This window comes from Ostrea edulis, chromosome 2 (assembly GCF_947568905.1).
Source record: "Ostrea edulis chromosome 2, xbOstEdul1.1, whole genome shotgun sequence".
In the NCBI taxonomy this organism is placed as follows: Eukaryota; Metazoa; Mollusca; class Bivalvia; order Ostreida; family Ostreidae; genus Ostrea; species Ostrea edulis.
The window spans coordinates 2,097,501-2,115,224 of NC_079165.1; the positions used below are offsets into that span (position 1 = coordinate 2,097,501).

A 17,724-nucleotide genomic window follows, 5' to 3' on the forward strand; every position below is an offset into this window, starting at 1 on the left:
TAACACATTTATATTCCGAATTTCAATTCAAAATGTCCTCGTATGACTGATAGTGAGCGGAGACCGAATTGTTTAAAAAAAATTTACATCCAAGGGGCGTAACTCTAACAGGAATATTAAAGTAATTTGACCTGCATATTCTCATGTTATATATTCCACATTTCAATTCAAAATGTCCATGTATGACTGATTCTGAGCGGAAACTGTGAGTTGTTTGAAAGTTTCTAAGTCCATGGGGCATTAACTTTGACAATTCATTCACCTGAAACAAATACAAACTTGGCCCATCTCTTCTCACAACACATCCACGTAACACTATATACATCTCATGGCGCGGGCATAAAACGGACTATATATATAGGTGATATATATGCACTAGAGGTGTGCTTTACTGAATGAGCAGTATGAAATGGCTACTAACATAACCCCCTCAATCATCTGGTCACACAGGTCGGATGCAGAATCCAAATCATGAATGGCTACTTCCGCCATCCCTAAAAGTCTACACCAATGAGACATCCTTAAATCTAACCTCCTACAAAAAACAGCCATCTGGTCACTTATCAGAAAATAAATGACTCATCACAGCATCTGAAGCATGAATGTGTGTATCCACAGACAATTCATCCAAGCAAGACTGAATGATGGACATCACCGTCTGGTAAGCAATAATCATGGGAATAGATCAGAGCCTAATTCGATCATCAACCATAGTTGTCTAGTCAAGTTCCGAAACTTCATAGTAGTTGTCTAGTCAAGTTCCGAAACTTCATTGCAAATGCCTAGTTTGATTCCGGACCTCCAATGCACATGTCTGCTTACTAAAGTTTAACCACTCTGTAAGCATACGTTGCTGTGTGGTAAACCAGTCATGCGCTGTGACACCCTTTCCTGTTTGAAGTTTCGACCAAAGGCAGTTCGATCGTACTTTGGTTCAACTCTAGTTACGAAAGTTAAAGATTGAATTAGGCCGTGTTAAATATTAACTCAAACCTGCTGTCAACAAATACCACCCAACAAAAGGAGTATCACTCCAGAGAAAATACAGAGAAGATTTCATTGTTGATCAGTTCATTGATACTGGCAAACAAAAACGAAAATGCATACATAGTTAAGGCAAAAGAAATGTACATACAGGTAAACGAAAAACACAAAAAAAACATGTATATATATACTGCACATGTTTTTTTTTTATAAAAATGATTTTTTAATTACAAAATAATTAATCGAAATGCATATCTATACCAGTACTTTAATACAGATATTCAGTTATTATTGTATAGTTAAAAATGCGCAAAAAGAAGACACATTTTACATAGAACTATATTAACTTGGAACTTTATGTGGTATAGGATAATTTCTGTCCCATCAAAAGGAAAAAATATATAACAAAGCTCTCAATACATTCCAACTCAATACATGTACCAATAAATGTCATTAGTGTTAAACATGCATTTTGAAATACCCATTTCATATGTCTATGTGATGTCAATAAATCAAGCTGCAATTCTTGCAGTTTCTCTTAACTCAAAAATTTTGTTTAAATTGTGCTTTGAAAATTGCACAAAACAAACACTATCAAACACAAATTGATGTACATATATAAATTCATCCCATCATTATAAACACAATGGGAGCTTGACATTTTCACTGAAATAAACCAATTTTCATTTCTCATACATGATGACATCACTTCCAAGAGATGAAATAATGGAGTACAGTTTTACTAGTTTGATGACAATTGGTATTCATAGTTCCTGTTGAAACTGCTTTATAGGACAGAAAAGATTCTTTACATCACATAGTTCTCTTTCAAAGACTTGCTTTAGAAAAAAATTGAGTAAGAAATGTTTTTTAACCTGCTTCAGTGTTCTTCATTTTGTTCTTTACTGTCTGTTTTATCTTTTATGCGGAATGATTTTTGCAACACATAAGCGTCTGCCGGTTCTATCCGTTTATAGTAATTCTTCTTTTCTTCTACAATCTCAAATCCGAACTTCTCGTAGAATTTTATTGCACCTTCATTGTTGACTTGAACATGTCTGAAAGAGAACCAAAAACTGTACTGGTCACGCCCATTGTACTGAACTAGTACTGAGGTTTTATCCATTCTCATTGAATACTCATTTTATTTCATACATGTAATTAATTTTCATTGAATACTTATCTGTCATTTTTGCTGATGCACCTGACGACACAATTTTGTGATCAACAAATTTCAGAATTGTTCAGAAAGGCAGAAAAGTAGATTATCAAGAAATGTTGAACCAATAAAACTCTTAATAATTATGGGGTGTAAACATTCACTGATCATCAGGGGATTAAACCAATAAAACATTCATCGAATCATCAGGGTTGCAGAAAGCGACTCTCCCACACAAGTAGTTTTACAGGCGGGACGGGTGACTACATATTGAGGTCCAATCCTCCCATATGGGGAGTGTAAATATTCTAGATCTTGAGCTGGTGTAATTCATTATCGGTCTTTCTAACAACAATCAAATGTCTCCAAAAATCTTATTTGATCCAAAACTTTTCAAACAATGTGTTAGTTAACAAGTAGAACTGGACAGGCATTAGCTTGATTACAATCTCCAATGTCACATCTCCCTGCCATTTTCACCATTATTCTGCACCTTCCTGAGAAATTCTAGTAAAAGGTTGCCTGTATATCTTACAAAAGTTGTCTCTTTGTATTCTAATTTGTGTCAGCACATCTTTGAGACTCTGTTATTGTAAAATCATTTCGCTTCATAAAATTACATGATCACATTTTCTAGTTTTCAGTCAAAATATGAAGTCAGGGCCCCCAAGTTTTCACATATTCTCTGCAACCAGTGATTTTTTGTTTTGTTTTTCAAACTACCACCCCTCCTTTTGAATTGGGAAAAAATAGCGACATTTTCCTCAAATTGAGAAAAATCATTCATAGTGAATTAAAATGGTAAAGATGCATAAAATAATCAAATAACATTTTTTTGTTTGAGGTTTATTTCAGATCTGATTTAAAATCATAAAAGAAATCATTATTTAACATTAAATATGTATTGGAAGTCACACCTTGTATAGATATTATTTACTTTTTCTAAGAAATTTTATTGTCTAATTTCATAACGAAAATAATAAATTATTAATTCACCAGCATTTGTACCCATAATCTTGTAAATATTATATTAATAATCAAGTTTCCAGAATGTCTCTCCTGTTTGTATTTTTCGGATTTTAGTAAAACCCTATATTATTGGCCAGTTCCTGTTATTAGCCTGACCCTACATATAATGGTGGTCCAACTAAATTGTCAACAATATCTGAATATGGCTTAATTAATGTGTATCTGGAGACTATATAATTCGCTGCATGTTTTACATATTCTTTACCAAACCTTTTGCATGTGTAGTGGTTTGGAGAATAAAACTGAAGAAAAAAACATATTTACTCTTTGTCTCTTTGTCAGCAATATATGGTAACCTTTTTTTTGAAATGGCCTAATTTCCCTAGATTTGAAATTGGGAAAAAATAGCTAATTTTAGTGAGGGGAAACAGCCAAATATCGGTGGCATTTTGGCCCAATAAAATTCACTGGCAACCCTGCTCTGACACGTGAAAATATAATTTTTTAAAGTGAGCATGAGCATTTAAATAACTCAAACCTGAAACCAAGACCACTTACAAAAACACATTATCAAAATTGTTATCCTCTTCACAGATCTTGAGAACGTGCTCTACCATTGTAGTACCTACAAAACACGAGAATAATGGATTTGTTATCAAATAAAACGCTGTTATCAACATCTTACAAGAAATAGGGATAATTCTATCAAATAAAATGCTGTTATCAACATCTTACAAGAAATAGGGATAATTCTATCAAATAAAACGCTGTTATCAACATCTTACAAGACATAGGTGTAATTCTATCAAATAAAACGCTGTTATCAACATCTTACAAGAAATAGGGATAATTCTATCAAATAAAATGCTGTTATCAACATCTTACAAGACATAGGAATAATTCTATCAAATAAAACGCTGTTATCAACATCTTACAGGACATATCTTCTTTAAATGTGTGTTTTAGATACATTCATATCAATGACTTTTTTCATAGTAAAGCATAAAACTAATCAAAGACTATAGCCGGAAACGGATAATTCTACTCCTTGTTGTTTACTCATAATAAACGTCACTTATAATGCTTATTTTTAATTTTAAAAAACATCGAACTTATTTTCAAAAGATCTGCCATTAACCAATCTTAATGAGATACAGTCAATGATAATGTTCTAAAATGCACTCTATGTTTACTAAAAGGAAATGGCAACAAAATAAAAACTGCAAAAAATTCCTCATCCATGTAAGATGTCTGCCAACAGCTGCATCACTTAATCTTTTCACAAATAACTTGTATACATACATCAAAACTTGTGTATACACTCTTCATTGAACTAAATTTCAAAATATATAATCATTTTAGTTGTCATATCAATCCCAACCCATTAACAATCCCTTGTACAATTTCACTTAATTTAAAAAAGGTGAAGGTAATGAACAGTGATCAATATCATAAGTCCTATAAGCAATACAAAATATAAAATAGAGAGTTGGACAAACATGGACCCCTGGATATACCAGAGGTGGGATCAGGTGCCTAGGAGGAGTAAACATCCCCTGTCGACCGGTCACACCCGCCGTGAGCCCTATATCTTGATCAGGTAAACATAGTTATGCGTAGTAAAAATCAGTGTGCCAAGAAAGGCCTAACAATCAGTATGAAACAAGTCAGACAGCATTTGACCCAATGATAGGTTGTATTGGCAAACTAGATTGTTATAATGACCATAGAATTCGCGAAATGCTGATTTTACACAGAACTGTTGAAACCCCTGCACCATCAACTTGTCAGTAGCCTGCCTCGATTTAAAAACTGATCATATGCAGAACAAGCTCTTGCATGTCAAGAATTCCAAAACCTTTAGAAGTAAGTTGGAAGGGATAGGTACAGAGGTAAGACATTTGTGAGCAGTGCTGGACATCACTTACCGATGCCTAATCTTCTGTACGGTGCCAAACAGCCCAGTGTCATGATGTAGAGTCGTCGATGTTGATCTGACGTATCCACACGACAACACACTGCCCCCACCACGATGTCATTGAAGTACGCTGTAAAAGAGACAATTTTTTAAAACTTCACATCATCATGGTACATAATTGCTTACAGTACATTATTTATACCAAACACATTGGACTAGTCAGTTCTGGTCCCAAAACACCTCTTTCTATGTTCTACACTTGAAACCAATATCAGATATTTAATGTAGCACACAGTATTTTTTACATGCATTGAAAACATAACACATTTTTTCTGCTTCCTGCTTTACATATTTAAGGGATGGGATCAAAAGTTCAATGTCTGACAAAAAACTAAATTCACATAGTTTTCATCAAGACACCCCCCCCCCCCCCCCCCCCCCCAATCTAAATATGATGAATGTTGAAACTAATCATTAACAAGTAAACACATATGATTATGAATAACACTCTATACCTTTTCAACTGTTTATTCACAAATGAAAGTGTACATTAAAACTATTAAATATTCATTAAAATGTAATATTATTATGTGGTTTATAAACAGTCACTTGCCTGTTTTCTTTTTCCACTAATTTGAAAAGTGTAATCGATGTCGGATGACAGAAACTTACGGGAGATTTTATCCACCCTTCCCCAAACTATTTGAATTTAGATTTTTATCAGACATCAATCTTTTGATTTCACCCCTAGAGTGAAAGCATGTAATACATCTCACCAAGTTTGGCTAACTCCCCCACCTCCAAGACGTCTTTGTAGAATTTATCATTATACGTAACAGGAAAGACCACCTGATTCAGGAGTTTCAGTTGCTTGATGTTGTGGGGAGTGATGTCTCCTAGTTCAGTATTCCCTCTGAAATTACAACATTAAACACTTGTAATGCACAATGTCCAGCACGAAAAATTCATGGTTGTCACTAGAAATTATTGAAGACGAGTCCCGAACTTGTGGTTTATAAGCAGCTTGAGTCCCATGAAAGTTTGATGAGTCCTTTGTACACATGAAATTAGAGGTACCGTAATCATTCACGACTTGGCCTCGGACGTCTAATTGCCCATGCAAACAGAATTACTTCCATGAATTTTATCATCACAACAACCATATTCAATATTAATCAAATTATTATATTGTGATAAAATAGATGCGTACTAGTTTTGTTTGCTGATAATCTGTAAAACCTACCAAAGTTTACAAACTACGCTACTTTCGATTCGGAAGACAAGCATTAAATATAGATCCCGATTTGCAAAATAAATAAAAATAAATAACTACAAGTGGCAAAATGTTTTTCACTTTGCATCTTATTTAATTATCCTTTTAATATCATATTCTAATTCACACCTAATTGACTGACGCTAAACAAAACAAGTCGTATTGGGACCCTATGAACAGGATGAACTCGGTGGTATTTTCAGTCCGAGATGGAACTCGCCATATCAGACAAACTTGCGTCCCAAATTAATTTTCTGCGTCTAGCACGCAGTGCTCGAGCTGGGCTTCGCCATTTTCGCCAATGGCGAATTATTTTCAAAAATGGCGAAAAAAAATTGAAAGTGGCGAAAATCCCTTTTTGCAATAAATTGTATTTTAAATCCTTTGTCAGTGACGCATTATCGCCTGTTTGTTTATGCAGTCAAAATCTGTTTATTCAGTCAACGCGTGCGACCGGAAATCTTGCTTCGCTCCAGTGCATACAGAGCTGGTCACAGCCTCAGGTAATTTATGGCTGCAAAAAAGTCGGTGATTATGTAATAAAGTACATCGGACAGCTGTTTACCCTGCTGTGGTCAATTGTTTAACATTTAAAGTCTTATTAATTATCGTGTTATCATCTCCACATTAATGTCAATTCTTAACCAGAGAACCGACCGGTAATTAAATTGGCCGTATTATTGTGTATAATGTATACATGAATACATCAATTGTTTGTTTTTGCGGCCAAACTCGTTGATTACAAGATTTTGATGTGTTTGATTTTAGTTCGAATATTTCATAAACAATTATGCGGTCGGTCACTATTGATATGGACATAGCAATTCTAATAAATAATTTTCTTTGAAGTTCGGTGCGCAACAGTATAAAAATGCTAATCTCCTAAGACTATGCACCCCATTCTATTTTGACACTAAACTTGTAGCTTCTGACCCTAGTCAGTCTAAAATTAAAAAATAACTATGTTTGGCTTTACAGTCAACCCCACCTGCTCAAACATCTGATTCTGTCCAAATTGCAAAATCTTCCATACAAAAACGGAAATTTAATAGGGAATGGTTGAGATACGACTTTAAATTGGGTTTGATGTTTTGTGACATCTTCATTTCGGGTAATGTACACAATGTTTTCACTGAGGGGTGTAGCATCATGAAGTTTATATTTTTATGATTTATTATCCGAATTTTGATTTCCATAATAGAATTTATCAAACAAATCAACTTCTTATTATTTCAGAAAGAAGTGTTTAGGTATGGTAGCTGGATATGATTAAGTAATGTAACTGATTCAAAATGCTAAAATAAGTGTAATGAATAAAATAATATATAATATGATGGAAATAATTGTAAAGCACGTGATTATTTGTGCCGTGCCACTCCCCGAAAAAGTGGCGAAAGGGAATTCTGGTCCAGTGGGAGCACTGCTAGCACGCAGATTCTTGCGTTAGTGACAACCCTGTGACACGAAAGATTTCCTTACCTGACTGTTACTGAAACTTACGTACACCTTCTACAAAGCATCGTGTATGTAAAACCCGACTAATCTTAGACACCTACGTAGCTAGAGCATTGAAGTTAAAGTTGTATGGTCCGAATTACGACAATTTTTTTCCATCTTGTAAAAACGCTAGTATGAGGCTGTATGACATAATACATCATGTTAGGATTCTCCTGTCGCACATGGCACTATTTATAGATGCCTAATAATGTATAATTTATGCTTCATTCGGAACACCTCGAGCCTTTTACCGGAAAACACCATGTTTTCGGGAAAGGCCCGAGGTGTTCCGGATGATTTTATGTGTACCACACTATGTTTACTTTCTTAGTAATCTTCTCGCTGTTACCCTTAAACATGCTAATGTTTTCAAGCATGTAATTAAGGAAAAGTTAATAACTTTTAACACTAATTAATCTGCTTGAAAGTAATTATGTACAAAAATAATACATGAACATCGGATCATACAGCTTTAAGATAGCCAACTGTTATTTTAGCATTCATGAAATCAAATAAAGACACATGTCTCCACGCAAATGATAGGGACAAATTGAAGAGGATTGGGAACTGGGCTAGTACATCGTTTAAGAATTCAAATCAGCTTGACGTCTATGTGGAACCTTAAACAAGCACCTCCACTATTTTTGTTAGACATTAACAATAACGAAAGTGTTCTATTTTGCTTCATATATGTAACAACTAAATTAAAGAGCTAAGTTTCCGTCACAATTAATCTACTAGAAACCACAAGGAATAAACAACATGGAAATGGTCTGATAATTTGAAACGCATGCAAATACGGTTCGAATTTTCTCACAACAATATCAGTGACTTTTATGATAGACTGCATATATATTTAACTTATGTTTTTGCAAATTATTATAAAGGTAAGGTTGTGGCATTAATAATCTACTTTTCAAAACGCATTGTTTTGGATAATGAGCTTTACCTTGTCATTTTCTGTAAAACAATTCCCGCTTTCACGTTTACCAGAGCACACGAAATCACATACACGCTTTTCTCCGAATAATACACAATCAATAAAGCACACTTCTGATTCAGATTTTTATTCAGGAGTAGTACGTATATGTATTCGTATCCGTTTTATAGTTGACTAGTCAGAATGAGTCCCATGGCTAAATTATTAGTGATTAAAAACATTGATTATTTATTATTGTAATTAATTGAAAGTAGAAAAATATGGCTGGACCGGGAACACAGGCACCTGAAGCAGTGGCGGATCCAAAGGGAGTGGGGGGAGGGGGGTCCCGGGGGTTGGACACCCCCCCCCCTTCGTCAGAAAACTTTGCTACACAACTCGGAGAAATAACACATTTTGAGGGAGGAAACCCCCCCCCCCCCTGAAAACCAATATTAGAAGTAGACCCCCCCCCCATCCTTTTAAAAATTTCTGGGTCCGCCCCCGTGAAATGTGGATATACGCTGTATTGCGTATATAGTTTTATATGTACATGTATGTAACTCCTGGTTTCTTTCCATGGTAAAACTTTTTTGGTTGCAGTTTGATCTTTTAGCATTCAAGGGAGTGGTCCGTGTTGCAACCTTTCCGAATCCTTTGACATACGAAGTGGAGTCAAACAAGGTTGCCTGCTCCCTTCGGGATTTTCTTCGCACTCCTCCCGAGACACGCCTTTGGCACAGCCCAAGAGGGTATCTACCTGCGGACCAGATCAGATGGCAGGATCTTCAATCTTGTGCACCTAAAGGTGAGGACAAAGTTCCACACGAATGCAGTTCGCTGATGACGCCGTAGTTGCGACTCACACCTTACAGGATCTGCAGCTGCTGATGGATCACTTCGCCCAGGCCTGCAAAGACTTTGGACTGACCATTAGTCTGAAGAAGACAAACATCCTGAGCCAAGACACACTGGCACCACAGGTCATCACCATTGACAACTATGAGCTCGAAGTCGTCCACCAGTTTACGTACCTTGGGTCCGCCGTTACCGATAACCTCCCTTGACGTTGAGATCAACAAAAGGATCGGGAAGGCAGCCACAACACTCGCCCACCTAACATCAAGAGTGTGGAACTATGGCATGTCAAACGTTGCAATATTTGATCTTTTTCATTTGTATTGTATAATTTTCCATTTGTATTCTATATTTTCCATTTGTATTCTATATTTTCTACTTGTATTGTATAATTTTCCATTTGCATTCTATATTTTTCATTTGCATTGCATAAATTTTCATTTGTATTGTATAATTTCCATTTGTATTGTATAATTTTTCATTTGTATTCTATTTTTTCCATTTGTATTGTATAATTTTTCATTTGTATTCTATTTTTTCCATTTGTATTGTATAATTTTTCATTTGTATTGTATCCCAGGTATTGTTTATTTTGATTTGTTACGATGGATTTCATTAGTTAACGTTGCTTTGAGAATTGTTTACTGATGTAGACGTAGCAATGAGGGTTTTTTAACGTGCCAACACCTGCCGCAATACAGGATATCTGGTTTTAAGGTCATATCGGAAAGACCCGTGATTCTCACTTTTAAATGCCGAGAGTTTGGCAAAGGAGCAATCATTACCTATGTTTATGTATTAGGTTTGATGCGGCAAGGACAGGAGCGGGGCTCGAACTCACGACCTCCTGCCCACAAACCAAGCGATATATCATTGAGCTACTGCGATCAGGCCGTGCAGGACTAGTTATTTTTAAAAATACGTAGCTAGCAATGGCGAATCCAGACCCCCCCCCCCCCCAACCATGATCTTTTTTTTTTTAAAGAACTGTCCAGAAAAGCATGCACGTTTTATTTAGACAGAATTCAGTAGAGTCAGGGAATTTGGATCCTTGGGTTTAACATCGAGTTTCTTTTGTTACAACTATTCATTGGATTAATCCTGAGTTATCGTTTATCGAATTTGGTAATGCGCGTGATGTTGAAGAGATCAAGTTCAGGAGCCACGTTTCACAGGAATGTACCGTATTTGCTAAATGCAATGGCGTGACCCCCCCCCCCCCTCCCAAAAAAAAAAAACCCAACTAATTGTTTTTATGCGCCTATTGTGATCAGCACATTGAAACTAGTCCCTGGCTGATCTAGGTAATTCTGAACGAAAGGATGCAGTAAACTGCTGGATGCCTGGGGACTGTCTTAAGACACCTAGTGAGTCCAAGGCAATTTAAAGCCTAGTAGGTGGGGGAGGGGGGAGGGGCGAAGTCCCCTGAATCAAGTGCGTTCTGACAAAATAAAAGGTACATGATTCATGCTTTTTTCGACATTCCTATACAAAATAAACAAAATATCATATTTGTGAAGGGAAGGGGGGCAAGATTCGTCATTGCTAGCTACATACATGTAACTAGTTCTATATGGAACCGGTCGCGGTAGTTCAGTGATATACCCTTTGATACGTAACCGTGAGGTCGCATGTTCAAGTTCTACTCGTGTCATGGCTGCATGAGAATCACCAATGTTGCCTTAAAAGCAGACACCCCATGTTGCGACTGGCGTTGGCACGTTAAAGAACCCCCACTGCTACACCACTGTGCGCTGAGCATAGTAAGTCTATTTGTGGTACGTCACCGGCTTACAGCTGGTGACGGCTAAATATAAGTGGGACCTAAACGAATGAAATCCTTCGTAACAAATCAAAATAAACAATCCCTCGGATACAATACAAATGAACGAAAAAATTATATAATACAAATGGAAAATATAGAATACAAATGGTAAATTATACAATATGAATATAAAATATAGAATACAAATTTAAAAAAAATTGGCAATGCAAATGGAAATTATAGAATGCAAATGAAAAATTATACAATGCAAATCGAAAATATAGAATACAAATGGAAATTTATACAATACAAATGGAAAAGGTCAAATATTGCAACGTTTGACATGCCATAGTGGAACAATGTCAAGTTGACCATGAAGACGAAGATGGCTGTGTACAACGCCTGTGTCCTCAACACTCTCCTATATAGTAGTGTAGCGGACAGTATAAGACATCATCGGAAACCCACGGTTGATTACGCTTCGTTCCTTTCTCCAATACCCGTGGGTCCATTCATTCCTACTCGCTCGTTCTCATGAATAAATATTTTAAAATATCGTCCAATCAAAGTAATGTTATAGTAATGGAACTCTTCTGTTTTTAAAGGTAGCACTAACTTTGCTATCAATTGTACCGAAATTGGGCTGAAAGCGTCTTTTTGATTGGACAAATTCGCTTAGGGTTTTCCATGAGCTCTCAATCAAATTGCCTCATTTATTATTCATGAGAACGAGCGAGTAGGAATGATGGAGAGAGGAACGAAGCGTAATCAACCGTGGGTTTCCGACGATGAGTATAAGAGGGAACAGTCCGAACTTACACTGCCTCGCTAGAGAGCTAGCTTTTCTAGTGATGTGGTAGTGTCTCTCTCTTGATCACGCAAGTTAAGCAACAACGAGCATGATCAGCACTTGGCTGGGTGACCGTTACACGTTATGTACAATAGTGAGACATGGACAATGTACGCCCACCAGGAGAAAAGGGTCAACACATTCCACCTCAGAAGCCTCCGACGCCTACTCGGTATCTCCTGGCAAGATAAGGTGACCAACACTGAAGTCCTGTCTCATGCTGGCCTCCCCACTATGTATACTCAGCTGAGACGACGTCGGCTGTGCTGGCTTGGTCACGTTCACCGTATGGAGTATGGCCGAATCCCAAAAGACGTCCTCTACGGTGAGCTTGTCACTGGGCAGAGAAGCATTGGCCGCCCGCAGCTAAGGTACAGGGACGTGTGCAAGAGAGACATGAAGACACTCGACATCAACATTAAGACCTGGGAGGACCTTGCAAATGTTCGCTCCAGCTGGAAAAGCACCCTTCACAAACAGTTGCACGCTAGTGAAAAGAAGCTGACAGCAGTGGCAGAAGAGAAGCAAGTCCGCAGAAAGGAAACGACAGCCAACAGACCAGAATCATCGTACAGATGCGACCAAGACAGAAACTGTCACTCTCGCATATAGGTCTCTATGTACTGTCACAAAGGACACTGCTCAAGTTGGAAAGAATCCCAACCCCCTTTCTAGATTGAATAACAATATACACTGTACATAACATTTATCCAAAATATGTGATTTTCCCCATCGATAACACATTGAAACGGGTAGATATTCAAAACCATGTATTTTAAAAGAATATCATTTTCGTCAGTTGATGAGTTGCATTTTTTATATGACTGCTTCATGTATAAAGATATAAGACAGAAATATTACCCCTTTAACACCAACAATTCAATTCAAAAGATGTATATCAAAGGAAAACCATTGTTAAGTTCTAAGTCCATGCTAGAACGTTATGTGATTTTTTATATGAATGTTTTGAATTTCACGCCAAAAGTAAAGTGCTTATATAAATATTTAATTGATGTCATAGTCTAATATCACAGGTACATATCAACTATATATACTTGTATTTACATATATGTATATGAACTGTTAGTATTTAGTTTATTGTCATTATATATCTCATATGGTTCCTAAGGTTGATACTGCCAAGTGGTGATATTGGAAATAAGCACCTAATGTCATTTAAGTGCCCCTTTAGGCAAGCGTAAAATATAGCCTCTGTCAACCAAAGCCCAGCTCCTGGCCTTCCCGTGGCGGAACTGATTTTACTAACAAGGAGAAGGGGTGAAGGCGAGTCACTGGCGCCTTAAAACCAGTAGCTTCGGGTAGATGAGGCTCGTTAAACCTTGGAGGGTAGTTCATCTAGGAGAGGGAAAACTCTGAGTTTTCTGTTGTAAATACTGGCTGGAATTATTCATCCAATGCCTTTGCTTTAATCTTATTTTCGCTCTGTAAGAACCCCATTTTGTTCTTCGATGGAACAACACCTATCCACTCCTGACCTTTGCTCTTCATAAGAGACAGAGATGGAAACACCATAACGAAACTGGAAAAACAACTAGAAAGATGGAAAGATTACTTCAGCAGCCTTCTAAATGGAGATGAGATTGCCAATAGCCCTGACATTCCTCCAGGTGATGTTCTTGATATTGAAACTTCCGCCATCTCTAAAGATGAAATTATCAAGGCAATTCGAAAAATCAAAAACGGTAAAGCTCCAGGACCAGACTATATTCCACCAGAAGTACTGAAAGCAAGCCCTGAAACAACAGCAAATATACTCCACGATCTGTTAAATACTATCTGGATATCCGAGGAAATACCAGAGGACTGGAGAACAGGGTTCATAGTAAAATTGCCAAAGAATGGAGACCTTAGTGATTGTCAAAACTGGAGAGGTATACAACTACTCTCACTACCTAGCAAAGTCTTGACACGCATAATTCTTGAAAGAATCAAAGAAACCATCGATAGATGCCTCAGAGATGAACAAGCAGGATTCAGGTGTGGGCGCTCATGTACAGACCAAATAGCCACATTGCGTCTCATCATAGAACAATCTCTCGAATGGCAATCACCACTCTATATCAACTTTGTCGACTTCAAAAAAGCCTTCGACATGCTTGATTGCATAACAATATGGAAAGTTCTAAGACATTATGGTATCCCAGAAAAAATTGTTAGAATAATACAAGGACTCTATAACAACACCAAATGCCAAGTCATTCACAATTCATCACTGTCACCATTGTTCAACGTGGGCGCAGGGGTACGTCAAGGATGTCTATTATCCCCTCTGATCTTCTCTCTTGTCATTGACTGGATAATGAAAACAAGCATGACACCACCCAGGGGTATTCAATGGACACTATCCTCCAAACTAGAAGATCTGGACTTCGCAGATGACGTCAGCTTATTATCACATCTGTTCCAGCATATCCAACTGAAAACAGAGTCACTCCAAACAGTTGCAAGGTCAACAGGGCTTGAATTAAACATAAAAAAAACCAAGTGCCTAAGAATCAATGCACAACATGACTCGCCTGTGATGTTGGAAGGCAACAGCATCCAAGATGTTGATAACTTCACGTATCTGGGAAGCATAGTCAGCAAAACTGGAGGAGCAGATGAAGACATCAGAAGTAGAACTGGGAAGGCAAGACATGCCTTTGTTACCTTGAGACCAATCTGGAAGAGCAATAACATCAGCCTCAAAACGAAAATCAGAATACATGTATTCGAAACCAATGTAAAATCTGTTCTTCTTTACGGATCTGAGACATGGAAACAAACTAAAAAAAAAAAACAGAGCTTGACCTCCAAGTTTTTATAAACAAATGCCTCAGACAGATATTGAAAATTAGATGGCCTGAGAAAATATCAAACCAGGAATTATGGAGAAGAACAAGCCAAACTCCAATAATAAGATACCATCAAAAGAAGAAAATGGTGTTGGATTGGTCATATCCTCAGACGACCACAGAATAACATCACAAGACATGCATTAAAATGGAATCCACAAGGAAAAAGAAAAAGGGGGTCCCCAGTAACAACATGGCAAAGGACTTTAAACACAGAGCTCAGGTCGATCCAGATGTCATGGGGAGAAACCAAACAAGCTGCACATGACCGAGACAGATGGCAAACTATTGTTAAGGCCCTATGCCCCCTCAGGGGCCAAAAGGAATATAGTCAAGTAAGTCATATATCTCATATTGTGTAACGTGATTGTATGCCAACATGCATGCTTGGTGAATCAATAAATGAATTGAAATTGAATAAAGTTAGTCAGTGTCTACTGTCTGTGAGCGTTTGGGATGAGCTAATGTTATCTAGATACTAAATCTCACAAGTGGTCATCTCAAAAGCTACAGAAAGTAGAAACTGGCTATGTAGAATGACTTAGGAGGGTTATCGGGAAATCACATACTTTGAAAATTAGTTCTTGCTGTAATTTTCTTAGGTAGGAGGAAAGTCTTATTAAATAAAGCGATATTTTATGCATCGCTTATGACACAGACAATACACACGCAGTCCCCAGTGATCAAACTTTCACATACACCATGTTATAATTGGTGTTTAATGGTAATGTACTACTACAAACCACAGGGGCTAAACCCGTTTTGGGCCCGAACTCTGTGATACTATAAATATAGAGTTAGTTCGGGCCCAAAACACTGCAAAATGGTCTCAACGTCTTTCACCACCACCATGCGGGCTACAACTACTGCCGTTAAGCACTATAGATTCTTAAGAAAGTATCCAAGTTTTCACTGAACCATAACAAAAAACCGTAACGCTGTTTACAAATGATTCTGTAACCAAATCCATTTATTCCTTTAAAAACCCTAATACCATGATGACAATAAATAATATACAAAGATACAACCCTTATACCATGATGACAATAAATAATATACAACCCTTATACCATGATAGACAATAAATAACATACAAACATCCATTTTCTGGTAAGATATACAAGTTATCTGAGTTCAGAGGATATAAAAGTAAGAAATAAATATAAGCCCAAAAATCACCGAGGACTGACTAAACCGTACATGTATTTTTATAATAAACATACACAGTTTTTGAGTGACTCAGGATCTGGTTTTGACACGAGATTGAAAAGTTTAAGTACATTCCGTCTCACAAAATAGTGACTGGATCCAGAAAATATTCAAAAGAAGAAGCAACTTAGATATATACTTGTTTTACCCCCAATATAAGTTGGACTGCAAATCTGTAACGTTTTCTTTCATGCAGTTAAAAGTTTCCATCGATGAACTGACACAATCATTGAGAAATTTGAGAGCCAGAAATCTTTAACGAGAAGGACTTATGATAGGTCTTTGTTGTGATAATAAACACCGATTCTTATATCTAGAAAGTTACATCTTTGCTTTTGCGGCAAGGGCAGTTTTCTACGCTTAAATGGATAGAGAAGACATTGGTCCAAAGTGTTTGGATATACATGTACATCTAGTTTATCCTGGTGAATTTAGCAATTGTACAATACAAACACGTAGAAACAGGGGGCTGCCGCCCAATTTGACGACGTTCATTTCCCGTTCTTCTAACATACGAAGTTAGTTATTTTCACACGCAAATTAAACTATATTATTGACTTATTATCACCTATTTTTATAGCAAAACGTAATTTTGAAAGGAGGATAGATTGAACCCAATCTAATTAATTAGATTGGATTGAACCCATGTAGTAAAGAACAAACGCTCTCCGACCACCCCCTTCCCTACGATTTGGGGAAAAGGAACATCTTTTAGATTTTGTTTGGTTTTAGGTTTTGGTTTTTTTTTAAATTATTATTGTAATTATTATTTTTGCTTGTCAAGTATTTTAGAAAATTGTGAAGCAATTTTCTCCCCCACCCCTTACTTTGGAAAACGATGCTAAGTGCTTGATTAATGCTAAAGAAAGACTCTCCTTTTAGAAATAACATTCGTAAAATAATGTAACTCAGCATGGGCATTTACATAAATGCGAATATCATGATAGTAAAATAGAATTCAATGTAGAGTTGCGTTCATGTTGTGGTATTGATGTCTTTCATAACAGTTATAATTCATACCGTATATCACAAGGTGAAACTGCGCCATTCAGTCAACTAAAAGTTTACTGAAAAGTTTGGAAATTATAGGTGACTGAGTAGCAGAACACTGTCATTCAGTCATCTCTCAGTAACTACTCAGTTATCTCTCAGTTACCACTCAGTCATCTCTCAGTAACTACTCAGTTATCTCTCAGTAACCACTCAGTCATCTCTCAGTAATTCCATTCAGTCATCTCTCAGTAATTCCATTCAGTCATCTCTCAGTAATTCCATTCAGTCATCTCTCAGAATAACCATTCAGTCATCTCTCAGTAACCACTCAGTCATCTCTCAGTATAACCATTCAGTCATCTCTCAGTAACCATTCAGTCATCTCTCAGTAATTCCATTCAGTCATCTCTCAGTAACCATTCAGTCATCTCTCAGTAATTCCATTCAGTCATCTCTCAGTAACCACTCAGTTATC

The 17,724-nt window shown here is 36.8% G+C and overlaps 1 protein-coding gene across 2 annotated transcripts in view; it reads right to left on the minus strand.

Moving 5' to 3' along the window:
* Positions 1–1,054: 1,054 nt before the first annotated feature.
* Positions 1,055–17,724, minus strand: part of LOC125681851 (N-alpha-acetyltransferase 50-like) — a 205,487-nt gene continuing 188,817 nt past the window's right edge. The window contains exons 2-6 of one of the 2 annotated variants that reach the window (XM_056157275.1): positions 8,750–8,792; positions 5,807–5,943; positions 5,041–5,160; positions 3,671–3,737; positions 1,055–2,042 (exon numbers count right to left, since the gene is read on the minus strand). In XM_056157275.1, the coding sequence (XP_056013250.1) occupies positions 1,865–2,042; positions 3,671–3,737; positions 5,041–5,160; positions 5,807–5,943; positions 8,750–8,757 (510 nt within the window). In that variant the 5' untranslated portion in view covers positions 8,758–8,792 and the 3' untranslated portion in view covers positions 1,055–1,864. Of the gene's footprint in view, positions 2,043–3,670; positions 3,738–5,040; positions 5,161–5,806; positions 5,944–8,749; positions 8,844–17,724 lie in introns of those variants that run through there. The other variant, XM_048922107.2, reaches the window with a different exon arrangement.